This window comes from Pleurodeles waltl, chromosome 11, assembly GCF_031143425.1.
Source record: "Pleurodeles waltl isolate 20211129_DDA chromosome 11, aPleWal1.hap1.20221129, whole genome shotgun sequence".
Classification (NCBI taxonomy): domain Eukaryota; kingdom Metazoa; phylum Chordata; class Amphibia; order Caudata; family Salamandridae; genus Pleurodeles; species Pleurodeles waltl.
This window is the reverse complement of record NC_090450.1, coordinates 18,183,031-18,210,161: the sequence shown is the minus strand read 5'-3', so window position 1 is coordinate 18,210,161 and position 27,131 is coordinate 18,183,031. Positions and strand designations below refer to the sequence as shown.

The 27,131-nt window shown below is 47.1% G+C and overlaps 1 protein-coding gene across 2 annotated transcripts in view; it reads right to left on the bottom strand.

The window, feature by feature from the left end:
* LOC138265247 (fibrillin-2-like) overlaps positions 1-27,131 on the bottom strand; it is a 514,969-nt gene that overhangs the window by 435,517 nt on the left and 52,321 nt on the right. For both annotated transcript variants that reach the window (XM_069212836.1, XM_069212838.1), the window contains exons 9-10: positions 22,777-22,890; positions 15,133-15,246 (exon numbers count right to left, since the gene is read on the bottom strand). In XM_069212836.1, the coding sequence (XP_069068937.1) occupies positions 15,133-15,246; positions 22,777-22,890 (228 nt within the window). The remainder of the gene's footprint in view (positions 1-15,132; positions 15,247-22,776; positions 22,891-27,131) is intronic.

Below are 27,131 nucleotides of genomic sequence, written 5' to 3'. Positions count from 1 at the left end.
CCTTTCCAGTAGGTTGTGAAAACCACCTATATCCTCAGGAGGAGATTCCACCTAAGGCTGTACAGGAGAGGGAGGCGCTGGAATTATATATTCATCCCATTCATCCTGATGGGTATGGATCTCACCCTATTCACCTTCCTCGTAGGTACAGCCTGGGGGGGACCTCTTGGTTAAGGAGGAGGTAACGTCTGCTGCCGGTGAAAATGCTGAGGGGCGACCGGGATTGTGAAAACTGTTGGTTGTTGTACAGATGAAGGTGCTGGCGGCCCACGATCCCTGTAATCTGCCAACATAGTGTACAAATCCGACACTAAAGTGGTAAACATACCATTTCCTGCTGTTGTTGTGATTGCTAGTAATACTGTTTGTCATAATATGAATCATCATCAGAGTATTCTTGACATTTGACATGTAGCTGCGAAGGGCTTCTAGCCACCCCATATAGTCCATCTTCCTCCGAATCATCCTCACCCAAGAGGTGCGATGGTAACATCCTGGAAACTTTGCTTGGAGAAGTGAGAGATGGGGTTAAACAATGTTTTGCAAGCTTTTTAAGTCCTATCTGCTCTGTCGATGAGAAAAGAGGCAATGTAGACCGACATTGTCTTCTTCCCAGTGTTTTCTTGGCCATCGACGAGAGGAGAATCGCTGTCATCGATGGTGGTGGTGTCGACCAGATGCTCGCCAACGGAGGCGTCGTTGACGGAAGCAGATTGTATGCGTGGTGACGAAATTGGGCATACCGACGGCGAAGTTGAAATGATCGTCGACGAGGACTTTGTTGAAACTGCTGTTAACACAGACATGGTAACGACGGTTGGTGTCATCGTTGACGCTTGGGCCGTTTACAAGGATATCGTCGACGAGGGCGCCGTCGACGGTGCAGAGGCTGTGTGCTTAACCTGAAGAGGCGGCATTGGGGGCACAGAGTGGGAGATTCCTTTTTTGATTTTGATAAGTAATGTTGCCTCTTTGATTTCTCCGACTGCGACAATAGTTTCTTTGAAGGGCTAAAGTTTTTGAGGAGCTCTCAGCTGAATTTTTCAGCACCTCTTTTGGAGGTTCTTTAGTGGGAGTCAGGTTCACACTATGGGCCTCATTATGACTTTGGCGGTCCATTAACAGAACTGCAGAAGCTGCTGGAGGCAAAAGACCGCCAGTCTTTTGACTGCCATATTAGGAGTGTTCCGCTGACCCAGCGGAACACTCACCACAACAATGACGCCGGCGGCAATGTTGTGGTGGGTCGGGTGCAACGGCACCAGTCGGGCATTTCTCGCCCATAATTCGGGCAGTGAAATGCACGATGGGGCTGTGCATGGAGGCCCCTGCACTGCCCATGCCAAGTGCATAGGCAGTGCAGGGGCCCCAAGGGGCCCACAGGCCCCCGACACCCCTATTCTGCCACCCTTTCTATGGCCGGCGGTGTTAACCGCCATGGAAAGGCTGGTGGATGGGGACTCGTAATCCCCAGGGCAGCGCTCCTTACAGCGCTGCCCTGGCTGATTACAACCGCCGGGACCGCCAGGCTGTAGGCTGGCTGCAGCTTGACGTGTCGATGGTTGGACCATGGTGCCACGGTCATAATGGTGCTGTTGGACTGCCAGCCTCGTGATGAGGCCCTTTGGGGGTCATTATGACCCTGGCGGCCTGTGATAATGTGGTGGTAGTACCGCCAACAGGCTGGCGGTACTTACTGCCACATTATGACCGTGGTGGAGCGGCCACGGCAATACTACTGATTCCGCCAGGCTGCCACCAGCCTGCAGCCTGGCAGTTGCAATCCGCCAGAGCAGCGCTGCCCTGGGGATTACGAGTCCCCATCCGCCAGCTTTTACATGGTGGTAAAACTGCCATGGAAAGGCTGGTGGTATGGGTGACTCAGGGGGGCCCTGGGGACCCCTGTAGTGCACATGCACTTGGCGGGGCACTGCAGGGAAGCCCATGCACAGCTCCATCATGCATTCCACTGCCCGAATTACGGGCAGTGAAATGCGCAACAGGTGCTGCTGCACCCGACGCACCTCAACATTGCCGCCTGCTCCATTACGAGCTGGCTTCAATATTGTGGTGATATTTCCCCTGGGCCAGTGGGCGGAAACACAGTTTCTGCCCGCTGGCCCAGCAGAAATGTCAAAAAGTGGTGCCAAACATACCGCCAGTGGCATCGGCGGTCTTGGGAAAAGACCGCCGATGTCGTAATGAAGGCCTATGTCTCTTCACTGGTGTCTTGGTGATTGACATATAAGAGGAGGCACTGTCATCATCAGAGACCGGGTAGTCACTGGACTTCAACTTCTGCAGCCAGAGAAGAAGACGGCCCTCTCTATCTTTTGGAGTCTTAGTAGAAACGTTTTGACATACCTTGCAGTCTCTGGTCTTATGGTTAGGATATTGACAGTATATGCAGTCCTCATGTGGGTTGTCCACATATAGCCTCTTCTTCATGCAGGTAGCACAAGATCTGAAAAGCCATTGTAGGAAAACGGCCCTTGTTGCAGTTGCCCCCCCACTTTTTGCCTGATATTGATGCTGACTTGACAGAGTGTGTTGGGACCCTGCTAACCAGGCCCCAGCATCAGTGTTCTTTCACTAAAAATGTACCATTGTTTCCACAATTGGCAAACCCCTGGCACACAGGTAAGTCCCTTGTAAAAAAGTACCAGTGGTACCCAAGGCCCTGTGACCAGGGAAGGTCCCTAAGGGCTGCAGCATGTGTTGGTCCACCCTAAGGGACCCCTCACCTAACACATGCACACTGCCATTGCAGATTGTGTGTGTTGGTGGGGAGAAAAGGCAAAGTCGACATGGCATCCCCCTCAGGGAGATATGCACACAAAACACTGCCTGTGGCATAGGTAAGTCACCCCTCTAGCAGGCCTTAAAGCCCTAAGGCAGGGTGCACTATACCACAGGTGAGGGCACAGCTGCATTAGCAATAGGCCCCTACAGTGTCTAAGTCCATTCTTAGACATTGTAAGTACAGTGTGCACATATTAAGTATATGGTCTGGGAGTTTGTCAAAACAGACTCCACAGTTCCATAATGCCTACACTGAATACTCGGAAGTTTGGTATCAGACTTCTCAGAATAATAAACCCACACTGATGCCAGTGTTGGATTTATTTAAAAAATGCACACAGAGGGCATCTTAGAGATGCCCCCTGTATTTTACCCAATCCTTCAGTGCAGGACTGACGGGTCTGTGCCAGCCTGCCACTGAGAGACGAGTTTCTGACCCACTGGGGTGAGAGCCTTTGTGCTCTCTGGGGCCAGAAAAAAAGACTGCACTGGGTGGAGGTGCTTCACATCTCCCCCTGCAGGAACTGTAACACCTAGAGGTAAACCTCAAAGGCTCAGGCTTAGTGTTACAATGCCCCAGGGCACTTAAGCTAGTGGAGATGCCCAGCCCCCGGACAAAGCCCCACTTTTGGTGGCAAGTCCGGAGGGATGATTAGGAAAAACAAGGAGGAGTCACCACCTCAGCCAGGACCACCCGTAAGGTGCCCAGAGCTGAAGTGACCCCCTCCTTAAGGAATCCTCCATCTTGGTTTGGAGGATCAGGGCCAATAAGGATAGGAATGTGCTCCCCTCCCCAAAGGGAGTGAGCACAAGGAGGGTGTAGCCACCCCCAGGGACAGTAGCCATTGGGTACTGCCCTCTGACCCCTAAAACGTCCCTAAATCTTTTATTTAAGGGCTCCCTGTACCAAGCTAGTCAGAGTCCTGACGACCTCACAAGAAGAAGGACTGCTTAGCGGAAACTCCAGCAGAGAAGGATAGGAGACAACAACTGACTTGGCCCCAGCCCTACCAGCCTGTCACCTGCTTCAAAGAAGCTGCAGAAGAAAAGCGACACGTCCTGCACATCCAGCAACCTCTGAAAAAACTCCAGAGGACTGCAAGCATCAGAGGATCAAGAACTCCCATGGACAGCGGCCCTGTCCAAAGAAGAACAGAAGAAGAAACCTCTTCTGAAGGACTCCCACCTCACCCCAGAATCATGAGTCCTAACCACTCGATGCCCAAGGCCCGAATCCAGGTGACCCAACCGATCAGAGAGGACCCTCAGACAACGGCAACCAAATGCCCACCCTGGGTGGAACTCTCCACCCCTCCACAACAACGCCTGTAGAGGGAACCCCGAGGACTACCCTGACCGCGACTGCCGAGGACGAAGATAACCGACGCCAAAGGACCCACTGCACCCGCAGCCACGGGCCTTGGAGAAATCGACACTCGGAGCAGCAACGATCAACAGAAGGCCTGTAGGAGACTTACCTGAGTGCCAGGGTTGTGCCAATTGTGGAGACAAAGACACAGTTTAGGGAAAGAACACTGGTGCTGGGGCCTGGTTAGCAGGGTCCCAGCACACTTTCAAATCATAACTTAGCATCAGCAAAGGCAAACAGTTAGGGGGAACCATGCCAAGGAGGCATTTCCTTACACCTCCCCACCCCCCAAAAATAAAGAGGATGAGACTAACCTTTCCCAAGAGAGTCTTCATTTTCTAATTGGAAGAACCTGGAAAGGCCATCTGCATTGGCATGGGCAGTCCCAGGTCTGTGTTCCACTATAAAGTCCATTCCCTGTAGGGATATGGACCACCTCAACAGTTTAGGGTTTTCTCCTTTCATTTGCATTAGCCATCTAAGAGGTCTGTGGTCAGTTTGAACTGTGAAGTGAGTACCAAAAAGGTATGGTCTCATCTTCTTCAGGGACCAGACCACAGCAAAGGCCTCCCTCTCAATGGCACTCCAACGCTGGTCCCTGAGGAGTAACCTCCTGCTAATAAAAGCAACAGGCTGGTAATTTGTCTGGGACAGGACTGCTCCTATCCCATGTTCAGAGGCACCTATCCGCACAATGAACTGCTTAGAGTAATCTGGAGCTTTCAAAACTGGTGCTGTACACATTGCTTGCCTCAGGGTGTCAAAGGCCTTTTGACAGTCCATGGTCCATTTCACTTTCTTGGGCATTTTCTTGGAGGTAAGTTCTGTGAGGGGTGTCACTATTGATCCATATCCCTTCACAAACCTCCTATAGTACCCAGTCAAGCCAAGGAATGCCCTGACTTGAGTTTGGGTTCTTGGAGCTACCCAGTCCAGAATAGTCTGCATCTTGGGTCAGAGTGGCTGAACCTGGCCTCCACCCACAAGGTGCCCCAAGTAAACCACAGTACCCTGCCCTATCTGACATTTGGTTGCCTTGACAGAGAGGCCTGCTGCTTACAGGGCCTGCAAAACCTTCTTTAGGTGGACCAGGTGATCCTGCCAGCTGGAGCTAAAGACAGCAATATCATCAAGATAAGCTGCACTAAAGAACTCAAAGCAAGCAAGGACTTGATTCACCAAACTCTGGAAGGTGGCAGGGGCATTCTTTGGGCCAAAGGACATCACAGACAACTGGAAGTGCCCATCAGGTGTAGAGAATGTTGTTTTCTCTTTTGCTCCTGGTGCCATTCTTATTTGCCAGTATCCTGCTGTCAAGTCAAAGGTACTTAAGTATTTGGCAGCACCCAATTTGTCAATCAGCTCACCTGCCCTTGGAATGGGATGAGCATCTGTCTTGGTGACAGAATTAAGCCCTCTGTATTCCACACAGGACCTCATCTCTCTCTTGCCATCTTTGGTGTGAGGTTTGGGGACCAAGACCACTGGGCTAGCCCAGGGACTGTCAGAGTGCTCAATCACTTCCAACTCCAGCATCTTGTGGACTTCCACTTTGATGCTTTCCTTAACTTGGTCAGAGTGTCTGAATATTTTGTTTTTGACAGGCATGCTGTCTCCTGTGTCCACATCATGGGTACACAGGTGTGATTGACCAGGGGTCAAGGGAAAAGAGCTCAGCAAACTGCTGGAGGACTTGCATGCAGTCAGCTTGCTGTTGGCCAGAGAGGGTGTCTGAATAGATCACTCCATCAACTGTGCCATCCTTAGGGTCAGTGGAGAGGAGATCAGGGAGAGGTTCACTCTCTGCTTCCTTGTCCCCATCTGTAACGATTAACATGTTTACATCTGCCCTGTCATGGAAGAGTTTTAGGCGGTTAACATGGATCACCCTCTTGGGGGTCCTGCTAGTGCCTAGGCCCACCAGGTAGGTGACATGACTCTTCTTTTCTAGCACTGGGTAAGGACCAGTCCATTTGTCCTGAAGTGCCCTAGGAGCCACAGGCTCCAGAACCCAGACTTTCTGCCCTGGCTGAAACTCAACCATAGCAGCCTTTTGGTCATACCACATCTTCTGGAGTTGTTGGCTGGCCTCAAGGTTTTTGCTTGCCTTTTCCATGTACTCTGCCATCCTTGAACGTAGGCCTAGTACATAGTCCACTATATCTTGTTTAGGCTCATGGAGAGGTCTCTCCCAGTCTTCTTTTACAAGGGCTAGTGGTCCCCTAACAGGATGGCCAAACAGAAGTTCAAAGGGGGAAACCCTACTCCCTTCTGAGGCACCTCTCTGTAGGTGAAAAGCAGGCATGGCAAGAGGACATCCCATCTCCTTTTGAGTTTTTCAGGGAGCCCCATGATTATGCCCGTGAATGTCTTGTTACATCCCTCAACAAGACCATTGGTTTGTGTATTGTATGGTGTGGTGAATTTGTAAGTCACCCCACACTCATTCCAAATGTGTTTTAGGTAAGCTGACATGAAGTTGGTACCTCTGTCAGAAACCACCTCCTTAGGAAATCCCACTCTGGTAAAAATACCAATGAGTGCTTTGGCTACTGCAGGGGCAGTAGTGGACCTAAAGGGAATTGCCTCAGGGTACCTAGTAGCATGCTCCAACACTACTAGGATATACTGATTTCCTGATGCTGTGGGAGGTTCAAGTGGACCCACTATATCCACTCCCACTCTTTCAAAGGGGACCCCCACCACTGGAAGTGGAATGAGGGGTGCCTTTGGATGGCCACCTGTCTTACCACTGACTTGACAGGTGGCACAAGAGGCACAAAACTCCTTTACCTTCTGCGACATATTGGGCCAATAGAAATGGTTGGCTAGCCTCTCCCATGTCTTGGTTTGTCCCAAATGCACAGCAAGGGGAATGCCATGGGCTAAGGTCAGAATGAACTCCCTAAACTCCTGAGGCAGTACCACACTCCTAGTGGCACCAGGTTTGGGATCTCTTGCCTCAGTGTAAAGGAGTCCATCTTCCCAATAGACCATGTGTGTTCCACTGACAATTCCTTTTTCTTGTTCAGTTGCTTGCTGTCTTAGGCCTTCAAGAGAGGGACAGGTTTCTTGCCCCTTGCACAGCTGTTCCCTTGAGGGCCCCCCTGTGCCCATGAGCTCAACCTGGTAAGGTTCTAACTCCATGGGCTCAGTTCCCTTAGTGGATAGAACTTCTTCCTGAGAAGAGAGGTTCTGTTTCTTTTTCTGTGCTGAAGCTGGTTCCCCAGTCTTCTTTCCTTTTCTCTTGGAAGGTTGGACCATTATTCCAAGCTCCAACACCTTTTCACCCTGAGCTCAGCACTGTGCTCTAGTCTTGACACACACCAGTTCAGGGATACCCAGCATGGCTGCATGGGTTTTGAGTTCTACCTCAGCCCATGCTGAGGACTCTAGATCATTTTGAAGCAGACATTCTACTGGTGTACCAGAAGAGACTACCACCTGTTTTAGGCCAGTGACCCCTCCCCATTCTAAAGTTACCATAGCCATGGGATGTACTTTAGTCTGATTGTCAGCATTGGTTAATGGATAAGTTTGTCCAGTAAGGTATTGCCCTGGGGAAACCAGTTTGTCTGTCACCATTGAGACACTGGCACATGTATCCCCCAGGGCCTTTACTCTAGTCCCATGAATTAAGAGCTGCTGCCTGTATTTTTGCATGTTAGGCGGCCAGGCAGCTAGTGCGGCTAGGTCCACCCCACCCTCAGAGACTAATGTAGCTTCATTGTGGACCCTGATTTGCTCTGGGCACACTGTTGATCCCACCTGGAGACTGGCTATTCCGGTGCTAACTGGAGTAGTAGTTGAAGTGGAACCTTTCTTGGGACAGGCCTTGTCTCCAGTTTGGTGTCCATGCTGACTACAGCTGCGACACCAGGCCTTCTTGGGATCAAAGTTTTTACCCTTGTACTCAAATGAGGATTGTGAAGAGGCTTTGGACCCATTCTCCTGTGCAGGTTTTTGGGACCCTGTAGACGACTCTTTACTTTTTCCCTTGGATGTCTCAATACTCTTCTCCTGGGAAGGCTTTGTGACCCTTTCTTTTGGTCACCCCCTGTGGAAGTCTTGGTCACCCTTGTCTTGACCCAGTGGTCTGCCTTCTTTCCCAATTCTTGGGGAGAAATTGGACCTAGGTCTACCAGATGCTGATGTAGTTTATCATTGAAACAATTACTTAAAAGGTGTTCCTTCATAAACAAGTTATACAGCCCTTCATAATCATTTACACCACTGCCATTAATCCAACCATCTAGTGTTTTGACTGAGAAGTCAACAAAATCAACCCAGGTCTGGCTCGAGGATTTTTGAGCCCCCCTAAACCTAATCCTGTACTCCTCAGTTGAGCATCCAAAGCCCTCAATCAGGGTAGCCTTCATGAGGTCATAGGATTCTGCATCTTTACCAGAGAGTGTGAGGAGTCTATCCCTACACTTTCCAGTGAACATTTCCCAAAGGAGAGCACCCCAGTGAGAACTGTTTACTTTTCTGGTTGCACAAGCCCTCTCAAAAGCTTTGAACCATTTGGTGATGTCATCACCATCTTCATATTTTGTTACAATCCCTTTGGGGATTTTTAGCATGTCAGTACTTTCTCTGACTATATTTATGTTGCTGCCACCATTGATGGGAGTTAAACCCAATTCTTGTCTTTCCCTCTCTATGGCTAGGAGCTGTCTCTCCAAAGCCAATCTTTTGGCCATCCTGGCTAACAGAAGGTCATCTTCATTGAGGCTGCCCTCAATGCTTCCAGAGTTACTGGTCTCCCCTGTGGAAGAACCAGTATCTCTGGCTATCACTTGTGGAGTCAGGGTTTGAGGGACCCTGGCCTCTCTAACTAGGACAAGAGGGAGGGAATCATCCTCCTGGTCACTAGCTTCCCCCTCTGTAGGGTTATCCTCAGAGGGGTGGTCTCTTGCAAACTCTACCAAAAGCTCCTGGAGCTTGACTTTGGTAGGGTTTGATCCAGTCTTTATATTTTTTAGCTTACAGAGAGTCCTTAACTCTGACATCCCTAGATGTAGGTAAGGGGTGAGGTTGAGTTCCACCACCATCTCTTCTGTGCTAGACATTATTTTTCTAAACGTTGGGATACTTTTTGAGAATCTAAAACTATTTCTAGAACTTAATCCAAACTTTTACAAAACTTTTAAACTCTAAAGGAAATGCTAACAGGGACTTACACAAGGCCCTAGCAGGACTTTAAAAAATTAGAAAAAATAGCTCAAATTGCAAAAATCAGTTTCTAATGACAATTTTTGGAATTTAGTCGTGTGATCAGGTATTGGCTGAATAGTCCAGCAAATGCAAAGTCTTAGATCCCACCGCTGCCACCAATGTAGGAAGATGGCTCTGTATATACTATTTCAAAGTGAGAAATAGTGTAAGGGTTCCCCTTAGAGGTAAGATAGTGGCAAAATTAGATAATTCTAATGCTCTATTTTGTGGTTGTGTGGTCGAGCAGTAGGCTTATCAGAGGGTAGTGTTAGCATTTGTTGTACACACACAGGCAATAAATGAGGAACACACACTCAAAGACTTACTCCAGGCCAACAGGTTTTATATGGAAAAATATATTTTCTTAGTTCATTTTAAGAACCACAGGTTCAAGATTTACAGTACACACTTTAAATGTAAGGTACTTCACTTAGATACTTTAGGAACTTTGAATAAAACAACATCATATACAGTCTTTGTTAAAATGGCAATAAGCTATTTTCAAAGTGGACACAGTGCAAAAATCAACAGTTCCTGGGGGAGGTAAGTAAAGGTTAGATTAGGAGGTAAGTAAAACACTTACAAGTCTCAGTTCTGGGGCATAGGCAGCCCACCGTTGGGGGTTCAAGGCAACCCCAAAGTTACCACACCAGCAGCTCAGGGCTGGTCAGGGGCAGAGGTCAAAGAGGTGCCCAAAACACATAGGTGCCTATGGAGAACAGGGGCGCTCCGGTTCCAGTCTGCCACCAGTTAAGAACCTGCGTCCTTGGGGGGCAGACCAGGGGGGTTTTGTAGAGCACTGGGGGGGACACAAGTAGGCACACAAAACACACCCTCAGCGGTACAGGGGCGGCCGGGTGCAGTGTGCAAAGCAGGTGTCGGGTTTTAGATAGGAATCAATGGAGGGACCCGGCGTTCACTCTAGCGGTGCAGGCAGGCACATGGGGGGCTTCTCAGGACAGCAACCATGTGGGCTAGGCAGAGGGTCACCTGGGGGTCACTCCTGCGTTGAAGTTCAGTTCCTTCAGGTCCTGGGGGCTGCGGGTGCAGTGTTGTTACAGGCAGTCGTGGTCAATGGGAGCCTCTGGATTCTCTCTGCAGGCGTTGCTGTGGGGGGTCATCTCTGGTTACTCACGGGCTCGCAGTTGCCAGGGAGTCCTCCCTGAGGTGTTTGTTCTCTGGATTTCAAGCCGGGGGCGTCAGGTGCAGAGTGTGAAGTCTCATGCTTCCGGCGGGAAATGTGCAGTCTTGGAAAGTTGCTTCTTTGTTGCAAATAAGTAGCTGGTTTTGAACAGGGCCGCTGTTCACAGGAGTTTCTCGGTCCTTTAGTCCAGGGCAGTCCTCTGAGGCTTCAGAGGTCGCTGGTCCCTGTTGGATGTGTCGCTGGTGCAGGTTTTTGAAGTTGGAGACAGGCTGGTGGGGCTGGGGCCAAAGCAGTTGCTGTTGTCCGTCTTCTCTACAGGCTTGTAGGTCAGCAGTCCTTCTTGTTTCTTCAGGTTGCAGGAATCTAGTTTCCTAGGTTCTGGGGGCCCCTAAATACTGACTTTAGGGGTGTGTTTAGGTCTGGGAGGGCAGTAGCCAATGGCTACTGTCCTTGAGGGTGGCTACACCCTCTTTGTGCCTCCTCTCTGTGGGGGAGGGAGGGCACATCCCTAATCCTTTTGGGGGAATCCTCCAAACTCAAGATGGAGGATTTCTCAAGACGGGTGTCACTCCTTATTTTTCTCATTATCTCCTCCAGCCTTGCCACCAAAAGTGGGGGCAGTGGCTGGAGGGGCGGGCATCTCCACTAGTTGGGATACCCTGGGGTGCTGTAACAAAAGGGGGGAGCCTTTGAGGCTCACCGCTAGGTGTTACAGTTCCTGCAGGGGGAGGTGTGAAGCACTTCCACCCAGTACAGGCTTTGTTCCTGGCCACAGAGTGACAAAGGCACTCTCCCCATGTGGCCAGCAACATGTCTGGTGTGTGGCAGGCTGGCAGAAACTGTTCAGCCTACACTAGAAGTCGAATTGGTATTCAGGGTGTATGTTACAATAAATTGCACACTGGCATCAGTGTGCATTTATTGTGCTGAGAGGTTTGATACCAAACTTCCCAGATTTCAGTGTAGCCATTATGGAACTGTGGTGTTTGTGTCTGCCAAACACCCAGACCATATACTCTTATGGCTACCTTACACTTGCAATGTCTAAGGTTTTGCTTGGACACTGTAGGAGCATAGTGCTCATGCACATATGCCCTCACCTGTGGTATAGTGCATCCTGCCTTAGGGTTGTAAGGCCTGCTAGAGGGGTGACTTACCTATGCCACAGGCAGTGTGAGGTTGGCATAGCACTCTGAGGGGAGTGCCATGTCGACTTAGTCATTTTCTCCCCACCAGCACACACAAGCTGTAAGGTAGTGTGCATGTGCTGAGTGAGGGGTCCCCAGGGTGGCATAAGACATGGTGCAGCGCTTAGAGACCTTACCTGGCATCAGGGCCCTTGGCACCAGGGGTACCAGTTACAAGGGACTTACCTGAGTGCCAGGGTTGTGCCAGTTGTGGAGACAAAGGTACAGTTTAGGGAAAGAACACTGGTGATGGGGCCTAGTTAGCAGGGTCCCAGCACACTTTCAAATCATAACTTAGCATCAGCAAAGGTAAAACGTTAGGGGGTAACCATGCCAAGGAGGCATTTCCTTACACAGCCCTCTTGCCTGTCTGACCAATGGTGTGCCCGAGACACCCCCAGACCTCACCTGCAGCACCTGGGTGACCCCCAGGGTCCCCTCATAGTGTTTCATTGGAAACCCGATACCCTGTTTGTACCCTGCACCCGGCTGCCCCAGTGCCACTGAGGGTGTAGGATTGGTGCCTACTTGGGGCCCCACCAGTTCTCCTCTAATCCCCCCTGGTATGCCCTCCCTACCACGGGGACTTACCTGCTGGCAGACCGAATTCCCAGTACCCCCTGTCTCAATAGGAGGCCAAGTTAAAATTGCTCAACTTTGACCTCTGCACCCGGCCAGCCCCGTGTTGCTGGTGGTGGGTGTTTGGTGTTGATTTGAACCCCCAACGGTGGACTACCCATAACCCGGAGACTGGAACTGTAAGTTGTGTACTTACTTCTAATCTCTACTTTATTTTCTTCCCCCATGAACTGTCCTGAAAATGCACTGTGTCCACTTTTAAAATAGATATTCTCTGCTTTATTTAAAAACTGTTTACTTGACTAAACTGAAACAAGGTTACATTGATGTCTATGCTAAGTACTTACCTCCAACAGTATTTACTTCTGAACTGAGTCCTGTGGTTCTGTTAATAAAGTAACAAAAATATGTTTTTCTATATAAAATCCTATTGGTCTGGAGTTAAGTCATTGGGTGTGTGTTTTCTTCTGTTGATTGTGTGTGTACAACAAATGATTAATACTATCCTCTGATAAGCCTAACTGCTCGACCACACTACCACAAATAGAGCACTATTATTATCTATTATTGCCTCTGTCAAGCCTATTGGGGAACCCCTGGAATCTGTGCACACTTTATTTCCTTTTTTTTTACAGTATATGCAGAGCCAGCTTCCTACACCCCTTTTTAGGTGTCTCTGACATGGTTGTCAGTTTGAAGCACCAAATTGAAGAGAATTCAGTTTCTGTGAAGAAATGTAATCAAAAATACCTCAGAATAACTCTTCTCAGAGAGAGAGCTAAGCAGAGCTCATGGGAGACTCCTTAGCACGACGAGCGGTAGAAAATCTGAGGGAATAGAGCTCCTCAGAGGAGGGTTCCAGAGGGTGGAGTAACCTGATTGGTGGATTCTGCAGTCTGGTCCATTTTTACAAAATGACTGTGATATGTTACTAAAGGCCTAATACCTGTAATGTATATGTACATTAGAGCATTGTTTTGTGTAACACCGGGGACTCCCATCTTGATGACGGGGAATGAATCAAGCATGTGAATCTATGAAAGTTACTGGAGTACAAAAGGAAAGGACAGTGAGCGACACCCGCCTGCTACATTGAGACCAAAAGGATGGCTTGATGCAGGCATACAACTCGCTCCATCCCAGACTCCTGCATCGCATCATGAATGCAAGGTAGCGCTGAGGCAATTCTCAGGACTTTTATCACTGATCCCATTACTGATAACATATAGAAGGCAGGGATGTTGTCTTGCATCGAGAATTAATTACAGAACTACATCTAAGCAAATGTGGGCAAGATGCTAGACTGAAGCATGATTAAAAGATTGCACAAGTCAAGCTCTACTAGCTGATTGAGCTTGGTTGCATTTTGCTCCTAAGCAAGGACAACGGACTTGAGATATATGTGCATTATTGTGATTTAAAGTCACAAAGCCTGAGGGCCACCATAGTGTGGTCAAACTAGTAGGCAGATTAGGAGCTGAAAAGTGCATAAAGATATTTGATTGAGCTGGTGGATTCTACAAGATTACACCTAATCTTGTTCTACAGAAAAAAAATGTCATTCTACCCCTCCCCTCCCAAGGGCCCATATTGTTTTAGAAGCATATAGCTTGGGTTGAATAAAACCCCCACCATTTTACAAAGGATACTTATTCCGGTTGTGACTCATGTGGAGTCCTTCTGTGAGTCCCGCTTAGAAAACAAAGCATCCCTTAATTCTATTCAGTAGGATTATCGTTTCTACCTAAAGCGTGAACTCCAACAGCAACAAAACGCTAGGCTTACATTCAGAGCACTTGCTCAAATTAGTAAATTGCCTAGGTGTATCTTTGGGACTCAGTGAGAAGTGGGAAACTGCAGCCTTGAGAGAAAAATTCAGACTGTGCTGGACTGGGAAATTTCCCAATAAATCTAATTAGGAGTCTTAATGGGTGCCATACTCATGGCTAGTCTTGAGGGCGCCAAGGCTCACAACAATATTAGTACTGTTTGTGATGGTCCCACAGAAAATGGGCCAACTCCAGATGGTGTACAAGAATGCATAGGCTTTGGCACAGCACAAAAAGGTAACACAGTCATATAGAAGACCTGAAATTACTCAGGAGATGCCCTCAAAAATAAAAAACATGCCTGTTTTGGTTTTAGTTCTTGTAAGATAGAAATAGGTTCTAAAGTGAACCTCTATAGCTCTGTTGACTTTTTTCTGCACTTCTCTTTATGCTGATGGTGAAAGAAAAAGAGGTTCCAGTGTGTTTCCTATCTTTTGTATTGTGCTGACATTGCTGGCTCTATGGGGTCTTTATACTAAACCAACAATGTCACTTTTTGTGGAGTCCCCCAGAGATGTGGTTGAAATTGTGTACAAATACGTCCTCTCGGTGACCTGCTTTAGCCAAAGAAAATAATTCTGGGACCTGCACTGATCCTGTCTGGCCCTCAGTGGAGATAACATATGAAGTCTATGGGAAAGCATAACAATTAGAAAGGCAGCTTCAGAAATGATCTGACCTGCACAGTCTCTCACACTGACTGGTCAATCCAGACCAGATCAGATCCCAACAGCCTTTTGAGCATGATAATTGAATGGTGATGATGTGGCTATGTCTCATGATTCGGTCTCCATTGGACTTGTGGTTTTTGGGGGGTGAAAGCACCCAGAGGTGGGACCTATGTAGTAGGTCATCAGTCCAAACCCACAGCAAAAGCTTTAGCTACAAGAAAAGATGCAGCAACAGGTGCTACAAATAGGACAGGCATCTCCTTAAAACAATTGCTGATCTACATGTTAATGAGAAAACACAAATTAGCAAATCAGTGAACTCAAAAGATCTTACCTATGCCACATAAAAGGCCCTGCCAGTTAGGGGTACATCGGCAAGTGTAGTTGTTGATTCCATCTATGCAAATTCCTCCATGTGCACAAAGTACACCTTTACAATCGTCAATATCTACAAAAGAAAAATGGAAACAATATAATAAATGGATGGTAAATATATGCATAGCCCATGATTCCCAGATAAGCTGTCCATTACCATGGGAAGTTGTAACAGATTGCCCTTCACAGTAGTGAGCAACTACGCCAAACCCAGCTAATAACTTGACAACCGCCTTTAATTTACTCCACATTAGTTGTACTTTCTCCAGCTCCCTCTTCCTACCAGCCGCCTACCAGCCATGGCACAGCCGAAAAGTGACAGGGACATTAACCATTATCTGGCTGGACATACATATCTCAATAGTACCACAGGGGTGACGCAGTCATTCTCCTACATGAGGCATCTTCTCCTTATTTGAACTGTGACCTCACAGATAAGACCTCTACTACGATGCATGATAAACTCATGACAAAATGTGGGGAGAATAGACGGAGTGAGTTCTCCAACTGCAAAAACAGAACTGGGAAGAAATGTGAAGCTGCTTTTGTAACTCTACTCTGACTGTAATCTAGTGAATGATACCTCTGTGAAAAATCAGCCAGTACATGGTTAGCAATATTCAATTAAATATACAGCTGATATAGATTTGCATGCAAAGATTTTTAGAAATCCAAAAAAGAGTAACTTATCCAAATCATAGGCCTCTGCTTGACTTATAAAGTTAAAGTTTTCATTGTGAATCAGCCTCTTACTATCCTAAGATTACTATTAAAGTGCTAATTAGCGACTCAGACATCAAAAACTTAAGGCCTATTACTAGTTTCATTGTATTCAGCAGCTGTATTAGTATACAAACTACCGTACATGAAGAAAAAGTTACCTCTGGTAACAATCACTCTAGTGAATATTCTAACTACCTGCAGATTCTTCACTTTGTAGAATAAATAATCCCAGTTGTCAGACTGGATCCAGAAACTTCAAAGATCCCATGCTGCCAATTGTGGGCGCTGGCTTCCTACTGATGTCAGAAAGCCATATTGCAACAGCCCCGACACAACAACATCAGTTTCCATCTATTTTTTCCAAACCTTCATGGGGAATGGATGGGCAGACATTGACAGAATAGTGCAATGTCAAAAAACAGATTTGGACCATATTAACATTCCCTGTAACACATTCATCAAATGGGCATGGGGGCGGCGGTTGAGGAATCTGCAGGTAGATAGATTATTCACCAAAAAGATCACTACCAACGGTAAGTAACTTTTTCTTCTGATTGATAATTCTACCTGCAAATTCCTCTCCCATAGAATATGTTTCACAGAAATACCCTGCCCCTCGAGGAGGGTGGATGGATGGTTAGATAAGGAAATCCTGCAGAAGAAATCTGGCAAATTGACTATCTCGAAGCACCTCGGAATCCAGACATCATTGCCGCCTTGCAGATCTCTGCAATGGAAATAGGCTCTGATCTCAGCTGAAGGGTCCTTGTTGGTCAAAGCTTAGCAGTTCTTGATGCAAAGTATGATCCATCTCAAAAAGGCTCTTTTATGTAAAGCTTTACCTTTTTTGGTACCACAAAACCTGAACAAAGGCTGGTCATCCAGTGGTATGTCCTTGGTTTGATCCAGGTAGTAGTTAACTGCCTAGGATCCAATCTATGCAAGAGCTCCTCCGCTTTAGTGGGATGAGGTGGTAAAAGACTGGAGGGGTAATGGATTGACCCAGGTGGAAAGGAGTCACTACCATGGGCAGGAAACAAATCCTGGTTCCCAACACCAATTTTTCAGCGTAAAGGTAGTGAAAGGGAGAAGGGAACTAAGCCCTTGAAACTTGCCAACCCATCTAGCTTAAATGATAGCAACTGAAAATACAGTTTTGATAGTCACCATCCTTAAGGGATAACTATGGACGTGCTCAAACGGTGCCCCCATAAGAAAAGTCAAAATGAAATTAAGGTTGCACTGAGGCGCAACAAATGGGTTTGTAAGTCATACCCTTAAGACAATACAAAACAATGGCAGATTCAAAAAGGGATAGGTGATCTGGAAGGCAGAGAAATGCCAACAATGCAGCCTATCGAATAACCCCTCTGGGCAAGAGAAAGGACATATTATAGAACCATGCCCTTCAAGCAGTCCACATCATGTCCACACACCATGCAACAAAACAGCCCCATATTTCAGAGTAAGTAGATTTCATGGAGGGATGACATGATAACAAAATTACCTCCTCCAACTTTGAAGGCAGCAGATGTCTACACTCAACCTCCAACTATGTAGGTAGAGGCCTCAGAGATTCGGGTGGAGAACCACCACCAACTTCAACCCCCTTCCTGGGCACTGAAATTAAAGGTCTGGCCTGAATGGAGGTCCCAGCAGGGTAAATGTGGAGAAGAGCAGAAGGTCCGCATGCTACACTTTCCTCGGCCAATTCTGGATTTGGGCCCAGTGTTGGTGAGTCCTCCTCAGAGTTTGGGCAATCAAGGGTATGAGGGGAAATGATTAGTGTAGCTTAAAGTTCTGTCTCAGCAGAAGCGCACCCCCAGGGTCCCCTCAACAGACACTGAAGAGAGCAAAAGTGCCGGCATTCAGCATTTTCTGAAAAGGCGTACAAGTTAAACCAAGGAGTGCCCTACTGGGTAAAGATGTCCTGGGCTACCTCTGAAAGCAGACACTATTTGCGGTCAGCAAAATAACACTGCCTCCGGCGGTTGCTCTGCCATGCAGATACTGTGCTAGGTAATATGCAGTGAGCCATCTCCTGGTGGTGTGCTCAAGGTCACAGTCTCAATGCCTCCAGGCAAAGGCTTTTTGTTTTGCCACATTGCTCTTTTGTTGTCCGTCAAGATCTGGTCAATATGACCTTGGATGGAGGGGAAGAAGGCATTGAAGGCTAGCCAAATCACCCACACTTTGAATAGGTTGATTTGATTAACCTGTTCTTCTGGAGATCAGAGACCTCTGATTTCCAGATCCTCCAGATTGGCTCCCCACCCTAAGGTGGAGGCATCCAACACTACCGTAGTGACCGTTTGCAGGGGTGAAGGACATCCCGCAGCTCAGGTTTTCCTCGTTCCCCCACCAAACCACCAACAGAGGAGCGCTGCGGAAGTTTACAATGTAGTCCAACATGTCTCCCCAGTACTGCTTATTAAGGCACCACTGTAGGGCTTTAATGTTTTAATGTGCAAGTGTGACTAAGAGAATATAGGAAGCTGGCAGACTGATGAATTTGAGAACTCTCAGAACTGGAAGTCTTGCACCTCACTGAAAGGACTGAACCATCTCTTGTATGTCTGCAAGTAGAGGATGGAAGAAGGTGGTGTTCAGAAATGACTCTTATGAACTGGAGTCACTGGGATGGCCTCAGGTATGATTTGGGCTTGTTGATGGAAATGCATAGGTCAAACAGTAGGGACTCTTAACTGCAAAGAGGTGATACCTTGAATGGCGACCCCGCTTTGATGAGCCAGTCCTCCAGGTACAAGAAGTTCGAGATGGTGACCATCTGAGACGGGACACAACCACTGCCACTACCTTGGTGAAGACTTGATGCCTTTGTTAACCCAAATGGGAAAACTACAAAATGGTAGTGTGTAAACCCACTTACAAATAGCAAGTACTTGTGGTGGGACTGCAGGATAGAGATGTGGAAGTACGCGTCTTGCAGGTCCAGAGACATGTCTAATCTCCAGCTTCCAGTGCCTGTAATACTTGAGCTACAGTCAGCATTTTGAACTTTTCCTTTTTAAGGCTTAAGTTCAGTTCCCTGAGGTCCAGGATCGGTCACACACCATCCTTCTTGAGCACAAGAAAATAACAGAAATAGCATTTGTGGCAAATATCCTACAGCGGCACTTACTCCACTGCTCCCTTCAACAGACATGCTGCCACCGCTAGCTGTAGCATGGTGAGGTGCTCTAGAGTGTAAAAAGAGGACGGGGTGGGATGGAGAGTCTAACTTGAAGGAAGGTAAGAGTGTAACCTCTTTCCACTAAGTAAAGGAATCAACTGTCTAAAATGGCTGGCAGAAAGGAATACACTCACCCTCCCACAGGCTCTAAATCCTTTTGGAGAAGACAAATAAGACTGCTTTTCTGAGAGGGCAGGAAAGGAGAGGAGGAGACTTGCTGGGGTATCCTTGGCCCTTAGCTACCCCTTCAGTCATTTCAGGGCCATACTGCCTGCGAAGAAAATCTTCTTTCTCATGCCTCCAACCTTTTGGATTCTCTGTTTGATGGGACTGTAGGAAATGCTCCCTGTAGTTGTTCTAAAGAACAAAATGCCTGTATCAAAAGACTCTCCAGAGACAGATGATCACCAGGGGAAGGGGGATATCACCTAGGCATCAGCCAACTGACAGCTGGAGCTGAAGTTGACTTCTTCCAAGCAGCCAAGACAGACTATATTAGGGCATCATTGAAGTTTAGAAGGGGCTCAGAAGTGGGTGTTGCAGGGAGAACCCCTCCATGAGAACATTATGGCCCTGATTAAGACATTGGCGGTTAGTACTGCCTACCCCCACGGCGACAGCCGCCAAAAGACTGTCGCCGTTGCTAACATCTGCCCGCCATAATATGACCACAGCCAGATTTCCTCCACAAGAAGGGCGGAAATGCGGCTGTGGCCATACTGGCGGACGGTGTTAAGGTGGTGCTACTACCACAAGCAGCGCCATGCCAGTAGACCGCCGCCAGACGTATTATGACAAATAATATGGCCTGGTGGTGTTCTGATGGCGGGCACTGCTGGTGGTAACAGCGCCCTGTCTCGTTCACTGTCGGAAGACACCCTGGATTCAGGTAAGTCAGGTTTCCGACAGGGGAGAGGGGTGTTGTGTGCGTGTGTGGGGGGTGTGCATGACTGAGTGTGTGCGTGCATGCGCATGAGTGTGTAGTGTTGCATGCGTGTGAGTGCATGTGTGCGATTGCGTGAATTAATAGAAAAGTGAATGCGTGTCTGCATGTACGTTTGGATGTGTGTACGGATGTGTGCGTGAATGAATGGATGCATACGTGTATGAATGCGTGTATGCCTGTGTGAGTGAGTGTGTGAATGCACTGTGTGTGCGTGTATGGGGGGTGGATTTAAAGGGGGGAGCGTAGATGGAGGTGGGGGTGGGGGCCTCCTACCATTGACAGGGAAGGAATTCCCTGTCACTGGTAGGGCCTGCCGCCATGGTTTTCGTGGCGATACAAACTCCACAAAAACCATGGCGGTAGGCAGGGTCATAATGCCGCCGGCGGGACAGTAGCGGCCACCGGATTGGAGATTGTTATCTCCAGCCCAGCGGCTGCTACCACCATGGCGGTCGGTGTGGTACATTGGCTTGGCTTCAGGCAACCTGCCAATGTCTTAATGTGCGGTATGTACCGCCAGCCTGTTGACGGTACTATCACCACATTTACACAGACTGCCGGGGTCATAATGACACCCTTTGTCTTCTCATTAGTTGATAGTGGCTGCAACTCTAAAACTTCAGCTGCCTGCTTATTCACAAACTGTAGCAATATGACCTCTAGGGTTGGGGACCCAGCATGACAATCCATACTCAGCTCAGGATAACTATCCAACCCACTAGCCGAAGACAAGCCAGGGATGTTAAAAGGGTCCTCTACCAGTCATCTCACCATTCATAAAGGTTGAGCGAATCAGAATCTGATCCAACGAGTGCATTATTTCATTGGCAATATTCTTCCTCCTCAATGAGTCTTTGCCCCTTTCTTTAAGACCATTTCTGGGGAGGAGGCTCCATAGCATAAATGGGGTGGCACCAATGGCTGTGAATGTGGCTCTAGCAGGGGTGGAGGTGGTAGCATCAGTGGCTGGGCCTTCAGCATTGACTACTGTGGTGAAGGCGGTACAGCGTAGTTATGTGCCTGTATGAAACTAGGGCAGGTGATGGTGCTGCAGGTCTTGCACTATACAGCATCATCACCATAAATGTGGGAGGCCAAATGGCCTACTAGGTCCCAGTGATGCACCTGAGGGGTTTGAGGCTCTAGCAGATATTCCAAACATGGCATTGAGGAATGCTTCTGCATCTGTATTAGATGCTGGAAACTCTGGGATGGGCGACAACTGCAGCACCGACTGGCATAAGAGGAAGGACACTGGCTTTGATGGATATAGAAAGAAAGGAGTTAGCACCAGAGAGACTGCAGGCGCCGATGCAGATGGAGTCGGCTCAAGGTCTTGTTTGACTACGAATTCAGAAGGAGTGCCTGTTGACCCCATCTCTACTAGTTCCATCTACAAGAATAACAATCCTCTGGGAGACCAGGGTTGCCTAGAGGGCATAACGGTTCTTGATCTCTGCTTGTGTTTTCTGTGCTTCTTTTGTTTTGCTCCTGAGGAATGCAAGGAGGAAGACCTAGGTCAAGGTCTGGGTTGTGGAGGACTTTTTTGTGTGTCCACGCCTTGAAGAGCTTGACCTCGTGCTGCTGGACAATGTTTGGGTGCATACTGAGGCAAGAAGCACAAGGGAGGGAATAAGGATCAGACCACAAGCACCATAAACAAATGCAGTGTTGGGCTGTAATCGACATCTGTCTCATGCAATTCCTATCAGGTTTAAATCCTGAGTACTTCAGAAATGACATAGCACTAAACTTGTAATTTTTCTGTGTGAGGAAAACACACAAAACTCTAAGAAGAAGCAAGCTCCGGATTAGTGTTGAAGGTGCAGATAAAAGGGAACTGGTGTAGTCGTACCATGGTGGGCTCTATGTGGCTTTGGTGACCTCACCTGATGCCACTTCCAGGGCTGATACAAAGCCAGCACCCACTACCAGTGACATGAGAGCTTTGGAGTTGACAGATCCAGTCTGATGCCTGGCGTTGTTCTACGGGTCAGGAATCTGCAGGTAGAAAGATCCATGAGAAACAACTTTACAGGACATTTCTGTTATGCCATTCCTTTAACTTAGAAGCACAAAAGGCTGATGCGCACTCTTCTTTGTTAGTGAGTCATCAACTCGATTCACTGTCATGACGGTGCCTAATTTGTCATTTTTATCTGATGGCCTGTGATATCCTCACTGAAGCATTGAATTGGTTAAGTCCTTATGACAGAAAAGAAAACATCAGTAATGGATACAAAAATAGATGCTTGGCCATGGGCCCAACTATTTCACAGGTGGGTAATCCCTGGTGCACACAACATTTGGCTTTACTCAGAGTTGGTTGGCAAGAGGCTTTGAATTTAAGCCAGAATCTGCAATGAAACATCTCTCAGCAACCAACACCTTATGCATACAGCCTTTACTCTGTGGAGCAAAAATGACTGCCTGCGCCCAAACTTTTAAAGTAGCCAATTCCTGCAGTGTACAGTCTTCACGATGCACAGCAGGAGTTGCCTCCACTGACAAGCTCATGTACAACGCATAACTTGTCCTTGTACCAATACTAATTCATATCCCCTTTTTTATAATTTCTTTTTTAAACCTTTGTAAGGGTTCATGGAGTAATGTGAACAGAGGTATAGTCAGTGATGTTACCAACTACATTTTCTTCCCTTTAACAGAGAGCTTTTCACAAACATCTTACCTATTTCAGGGTCAGCAAGGTCGATTTCAAATCCACTCCTCAAACATCTTACCTATTTCACAAAACCTTCCAGTGTATCCAGGCTTGCAGGAGCAACTGAAATCATTGATTAAATCTTTGCAGGTCCCATCATTGCGACATGGCTGGCTCAAACACTCATTAATATCTGTGAACAGAGACAAAATCCTTTCTAAGACTTGGATTTCACAGTGAGGTCTCTCCTTTGAGTCATGGGTCAGGCACTGGTTACTCCACAGTATTCAACACAAGTCTTACAGCCAGTTTAATATACAATTGCATTTCAATTACATAACCAAGTAGCTCTGTTTTTGCAGGTAACTCCACACGTGTAGCAAAGGTGAGCAGCAGTGACTACTCCAGAAGGGGGCAGTATGTTTGTAACTCAGAAACAGTATGATACATTACTCATACACAATAAATATCAATGTCCTATCATGATGGTATATTTGAAAAAAGATCTGTATCTACTCATGGAAAATGTGGTGCAGTTGAATGAGAATCTGTATTGGACACCAAAAACTGCTTTCAGCTCCAGCTACATATTTCTAACACCTACATAGTAATGTGCTTTAATCAATATAAATATATATATATTTTGGCCTAACAGTTTTATACTACGAGGGAAGACTCATGCACAGAGCAGGCAAACTTAAGAAAATTTGTAAAGCTTTTAAGCATACTAAAACAGTTTAAAAATTGAAAATACAAAACAATAAAAACCTCTCTCAAATTGAAAAAGAACAAAAATCCAAATAAAGGGAACCAGAGATAATGTTTTTAAAAGTTTTAATTGAGAATAGTGACAAAAAAGAGCAAAGTGCAACTGTGGGCAACTGGGCGCACTAAACAGAGGCAAAGTCAAAAGTTAAGGCTGACCCTGGTCAATCATTGGTCATATAGAGGTACTGTGTTTGTCCCGGTCAGGGAATTACCTGTTAAAAACAGATCTGAACGCCGATGGGTTGTCAATCGATTCATCAGTGTAGAAGGCAGCAGGCTGAAGCATGGCTCAATGGGCAAGGGATGCAGGAGGATGGGGTTCCGATGCAGTCTTTGATGAAGGCAGGAAGGTTCTGATCGGGAAAAGTTTACTATTTACACCTAAAATGACTTCCATCAAGGGTCATTCAGTATTGCTTCCAGTGAAGTAATTGGTGGTTGTTCTTTAAGGCTTCTCTGGAATTCAGGATTCCCTAAGTGGAGCAAGGCTGCATGTTGGAGCTGGCAAGAGTTCAGAGTTCTAAAATGCAGCTTCGGTGTTGGTCCCAATGGAGAATATAGCGGGGGCTGTGGGAAATGCAGTCCAAGCACTTGAAGAAATGTTGCCTCAAAAAAATCAAAGTACGCACTTTTAGTGTTGTCAGGGGAAGCAAACCCTGATACCAGTCAAGGGTTCCAGGACGTCAGTAACAGCACTTGGGAGTCAGGACTCACTCAAGGGAAAGGCACCAGCAGGGTCCAGGGTAGGATCAGTTAGAACTGGTCAGTTACCTTTGCAGGAAAGTGGGCTTCTTGCAGCTTTTGTGTCCCTGTAGCTTAACAACTGACAGTTGGAGTTGACTTGTTTGTCCTGGGTACAAGTGAGAGCAAATAAAGCCCATAGGAATCTACTCACAGGTCTCAACAGCAATTGCAGTCTTTCTTCTTTTGACATTCAAGCAGTGTTCTGAAGAAGAAAAGCAGGAGTGCCACATTTATATCTGGCACTAGCCTGTTTTAGGGGATGACTTCTGGCCTCTCACTGTCCAATTAGGAAAAGGTTCCCAGGGTAATCGTTATAGCAGTCACTGTGTAACCTATCGCAAATAAACACAGAGTGCCCCTAAATCCAACATGGCAGAATCTTTTGTGTCCTGTGCCCACCCTAGAGGTGTGGTCAGGGAAATAGCAACCTTTCTATGTGGTCACTCTAAACCAGTTCTGGAGGCAGCTCCTCTCCCACTGTGATCGGAGAAGGTCGACTAAGAAAACAAAAGGGAGACGGGCCCAGATGTGAGCTACATTTGTCAGTGAAGAGGTCGGCATCCTTTGAAGATATGCAAGATCTAGGTGCAGCTCCAAGGCCATCCTGTCTTGGGATGGCCAACTTCTCCCCCCAGCAAAGGCCTTTATCTCAACTCTGGCAACCAATTCACACCTCAGAAAGGAGCAATTGAGCACCTGGGTGCCAGCTGAAAGCTCAGGCAAATTATGTAGGCAGAGTAAAAGGGAAATTATAAAAGTACTTTTTGTAAAATATTTGTTACAAATACAACTTTATCACTGAATTGGATTTATAATAAATGTTTGAAAATGTTCAAAATGAACTTTTTATTTGGTTCATAGACAGAGATAACATTATTTAATTTTAATATTAACTCCCAAATGCTTGCTTATGGATCAGTTATCCTCGCTACAGTGAATATAGCTTTTAGGACATTGCACCTGTAAGGACATGTTTAACATTAAACGTTTACAGGTCCTACTTTTAAATATCATGCACCCTGCTTATGGGTGAATTTTTAATATTTAAAAGAAGGGTTTATGCCTGTAAAGCAAGGTTATTTATTTGCAGTTTAAGCCTACTCTGCCAGGCTACTAGTAGCAGGCCAGCAGTCATGTTTTGCATTGTCACTTTAGGGGTGGCACAATATGTGCTGCAGTTCACAAGTGACATTTAACATGCAGGCCCTCTGCACACTTTGTAATATATACTAGGTAGGTAGGTTAAATATGCATATTAAGTGTATAGTCAATTTCCCACAAGTTTTAGGCGTCAGAGCACATGCACTGGGGCCTGGTTAGCAGAGTCCCAGTGCACAGAATCAAATAAACAGCAGCATCAGTCCAAAAAATGGGGGTCATCTTGGAAAAAGGCATATTCCTACATGCCTTCTCCAGATGAAAGGTGAGTGGAAACTCAGCCTTTCCTCTGACAGTTCTCATCACCTAAGCAATACAACCTGGAAAGGCCACCTCCATTGGCATGGTCAGTCCCTGGTCCGTGTTCCACTGTAAAATCCATACCATAAAGGGAAACAGACCCACGCAAACGTTTGGGGTATCCCCCAATCATCTGTCTGAGCCACCTGAGAGAACTGTGGTCAGTTTGAACTCTGAAGTGAGTTCCCAAATAAATATAGTCTCAACTTCTTGTGTGACAAAACCACAGCCAATGATTCCCTTTCTATGGCACTCCAATGATCCTCACTGGGAAGCAGTCTCCAGATGATAAAGGCAACTGGTTGATCTGGACCTGCATCATTTAGCTGTGATAACCCTGCCTCAATCTCATGTCTGTTCTGAAGCATCTGGACCACAAACTCCTTGCTGAAATCACTGCCTTGAGTATAGCTGCTGCACACAGCACTTCCTTCAGGGTGTCAAAGGTCTTCTGGCATTCCTCAGTCCATATAACCTTCTTTGGTTGCTACTTTGCAGTCCGCTCTGTTAGATGGGCTACAATTGTGCCATATACCTTGCTCCTTGTTTAGTAGCCTGTTGGATCAAGGAACACTCTGGTTGGAGCCTGGGTTTTAGAAAGCTCTGAAGCCATGGTTGCCTGGACTTTGGCTGGAGAGGAAGCACTTTTTTCCCCATAACTTGGTGGCCCAGCTATACTACAGACTCTGCCCTATATTGGCACTTGCTGACTGCAATAGTCTTTCCTGCCTGTTGCAGGGCCTAAAGCACTTCTCTATGTTGGGTCAGGTTTTGCTGAGAGGTGGAGTTAAAGACAGCAATATCATCTTGATATGCTGCACTAAAGGTCACCAGCACAAACCCTGTTGACCAGCCTCTGAAAGGTGGCAGGTGCATTTGTCAACCTGAAGGGCAATACTTTTAATTGAAGTGGCCCACAGGAGTTGAGATTGTGGATCTCTCCTCTGCTCCAAAGTCAGGGCACTCTGCCTGGAGGCAGGTCTAATGGGCTGAGATAATTGGCAGCTGCTAACAGGTTGATGGGGTCATCATCTCTACGACTGGGGTGCGAGTCAGTCTTTGTGAAGGCATTTAGCCATCTGTAGTTCATGCTGAACCTGAGGCATGGGGTCTCCCCATTTAGATTGGCCTTGGGCACCAGCACCACAGGCATGGTCCAGTGACTACTACAGGGCTCAATCACCCCCAGGGGCAACATTTTGGAAACATCTTCCTTAATGCTGGCCTATTATCTGACAACCTGTATATTTTAACAGGTAAGCTATCAACACTGTCATAAAAACACCACTGGTCGCATCCAGGTATCAGGAAGAACAGTCCTGAAAAATGCTCCAATAATTTGTGACTGTCTCTCTCCTCCTCAGAGAGGTTTGGTGCTTGGCCCTCTGGGACAGAAAATCTGTCTTCTTTGCATTGTGGCCCAGCTTCAATTTCCAGTAGTCCACTAGTGACATTTAAATTACA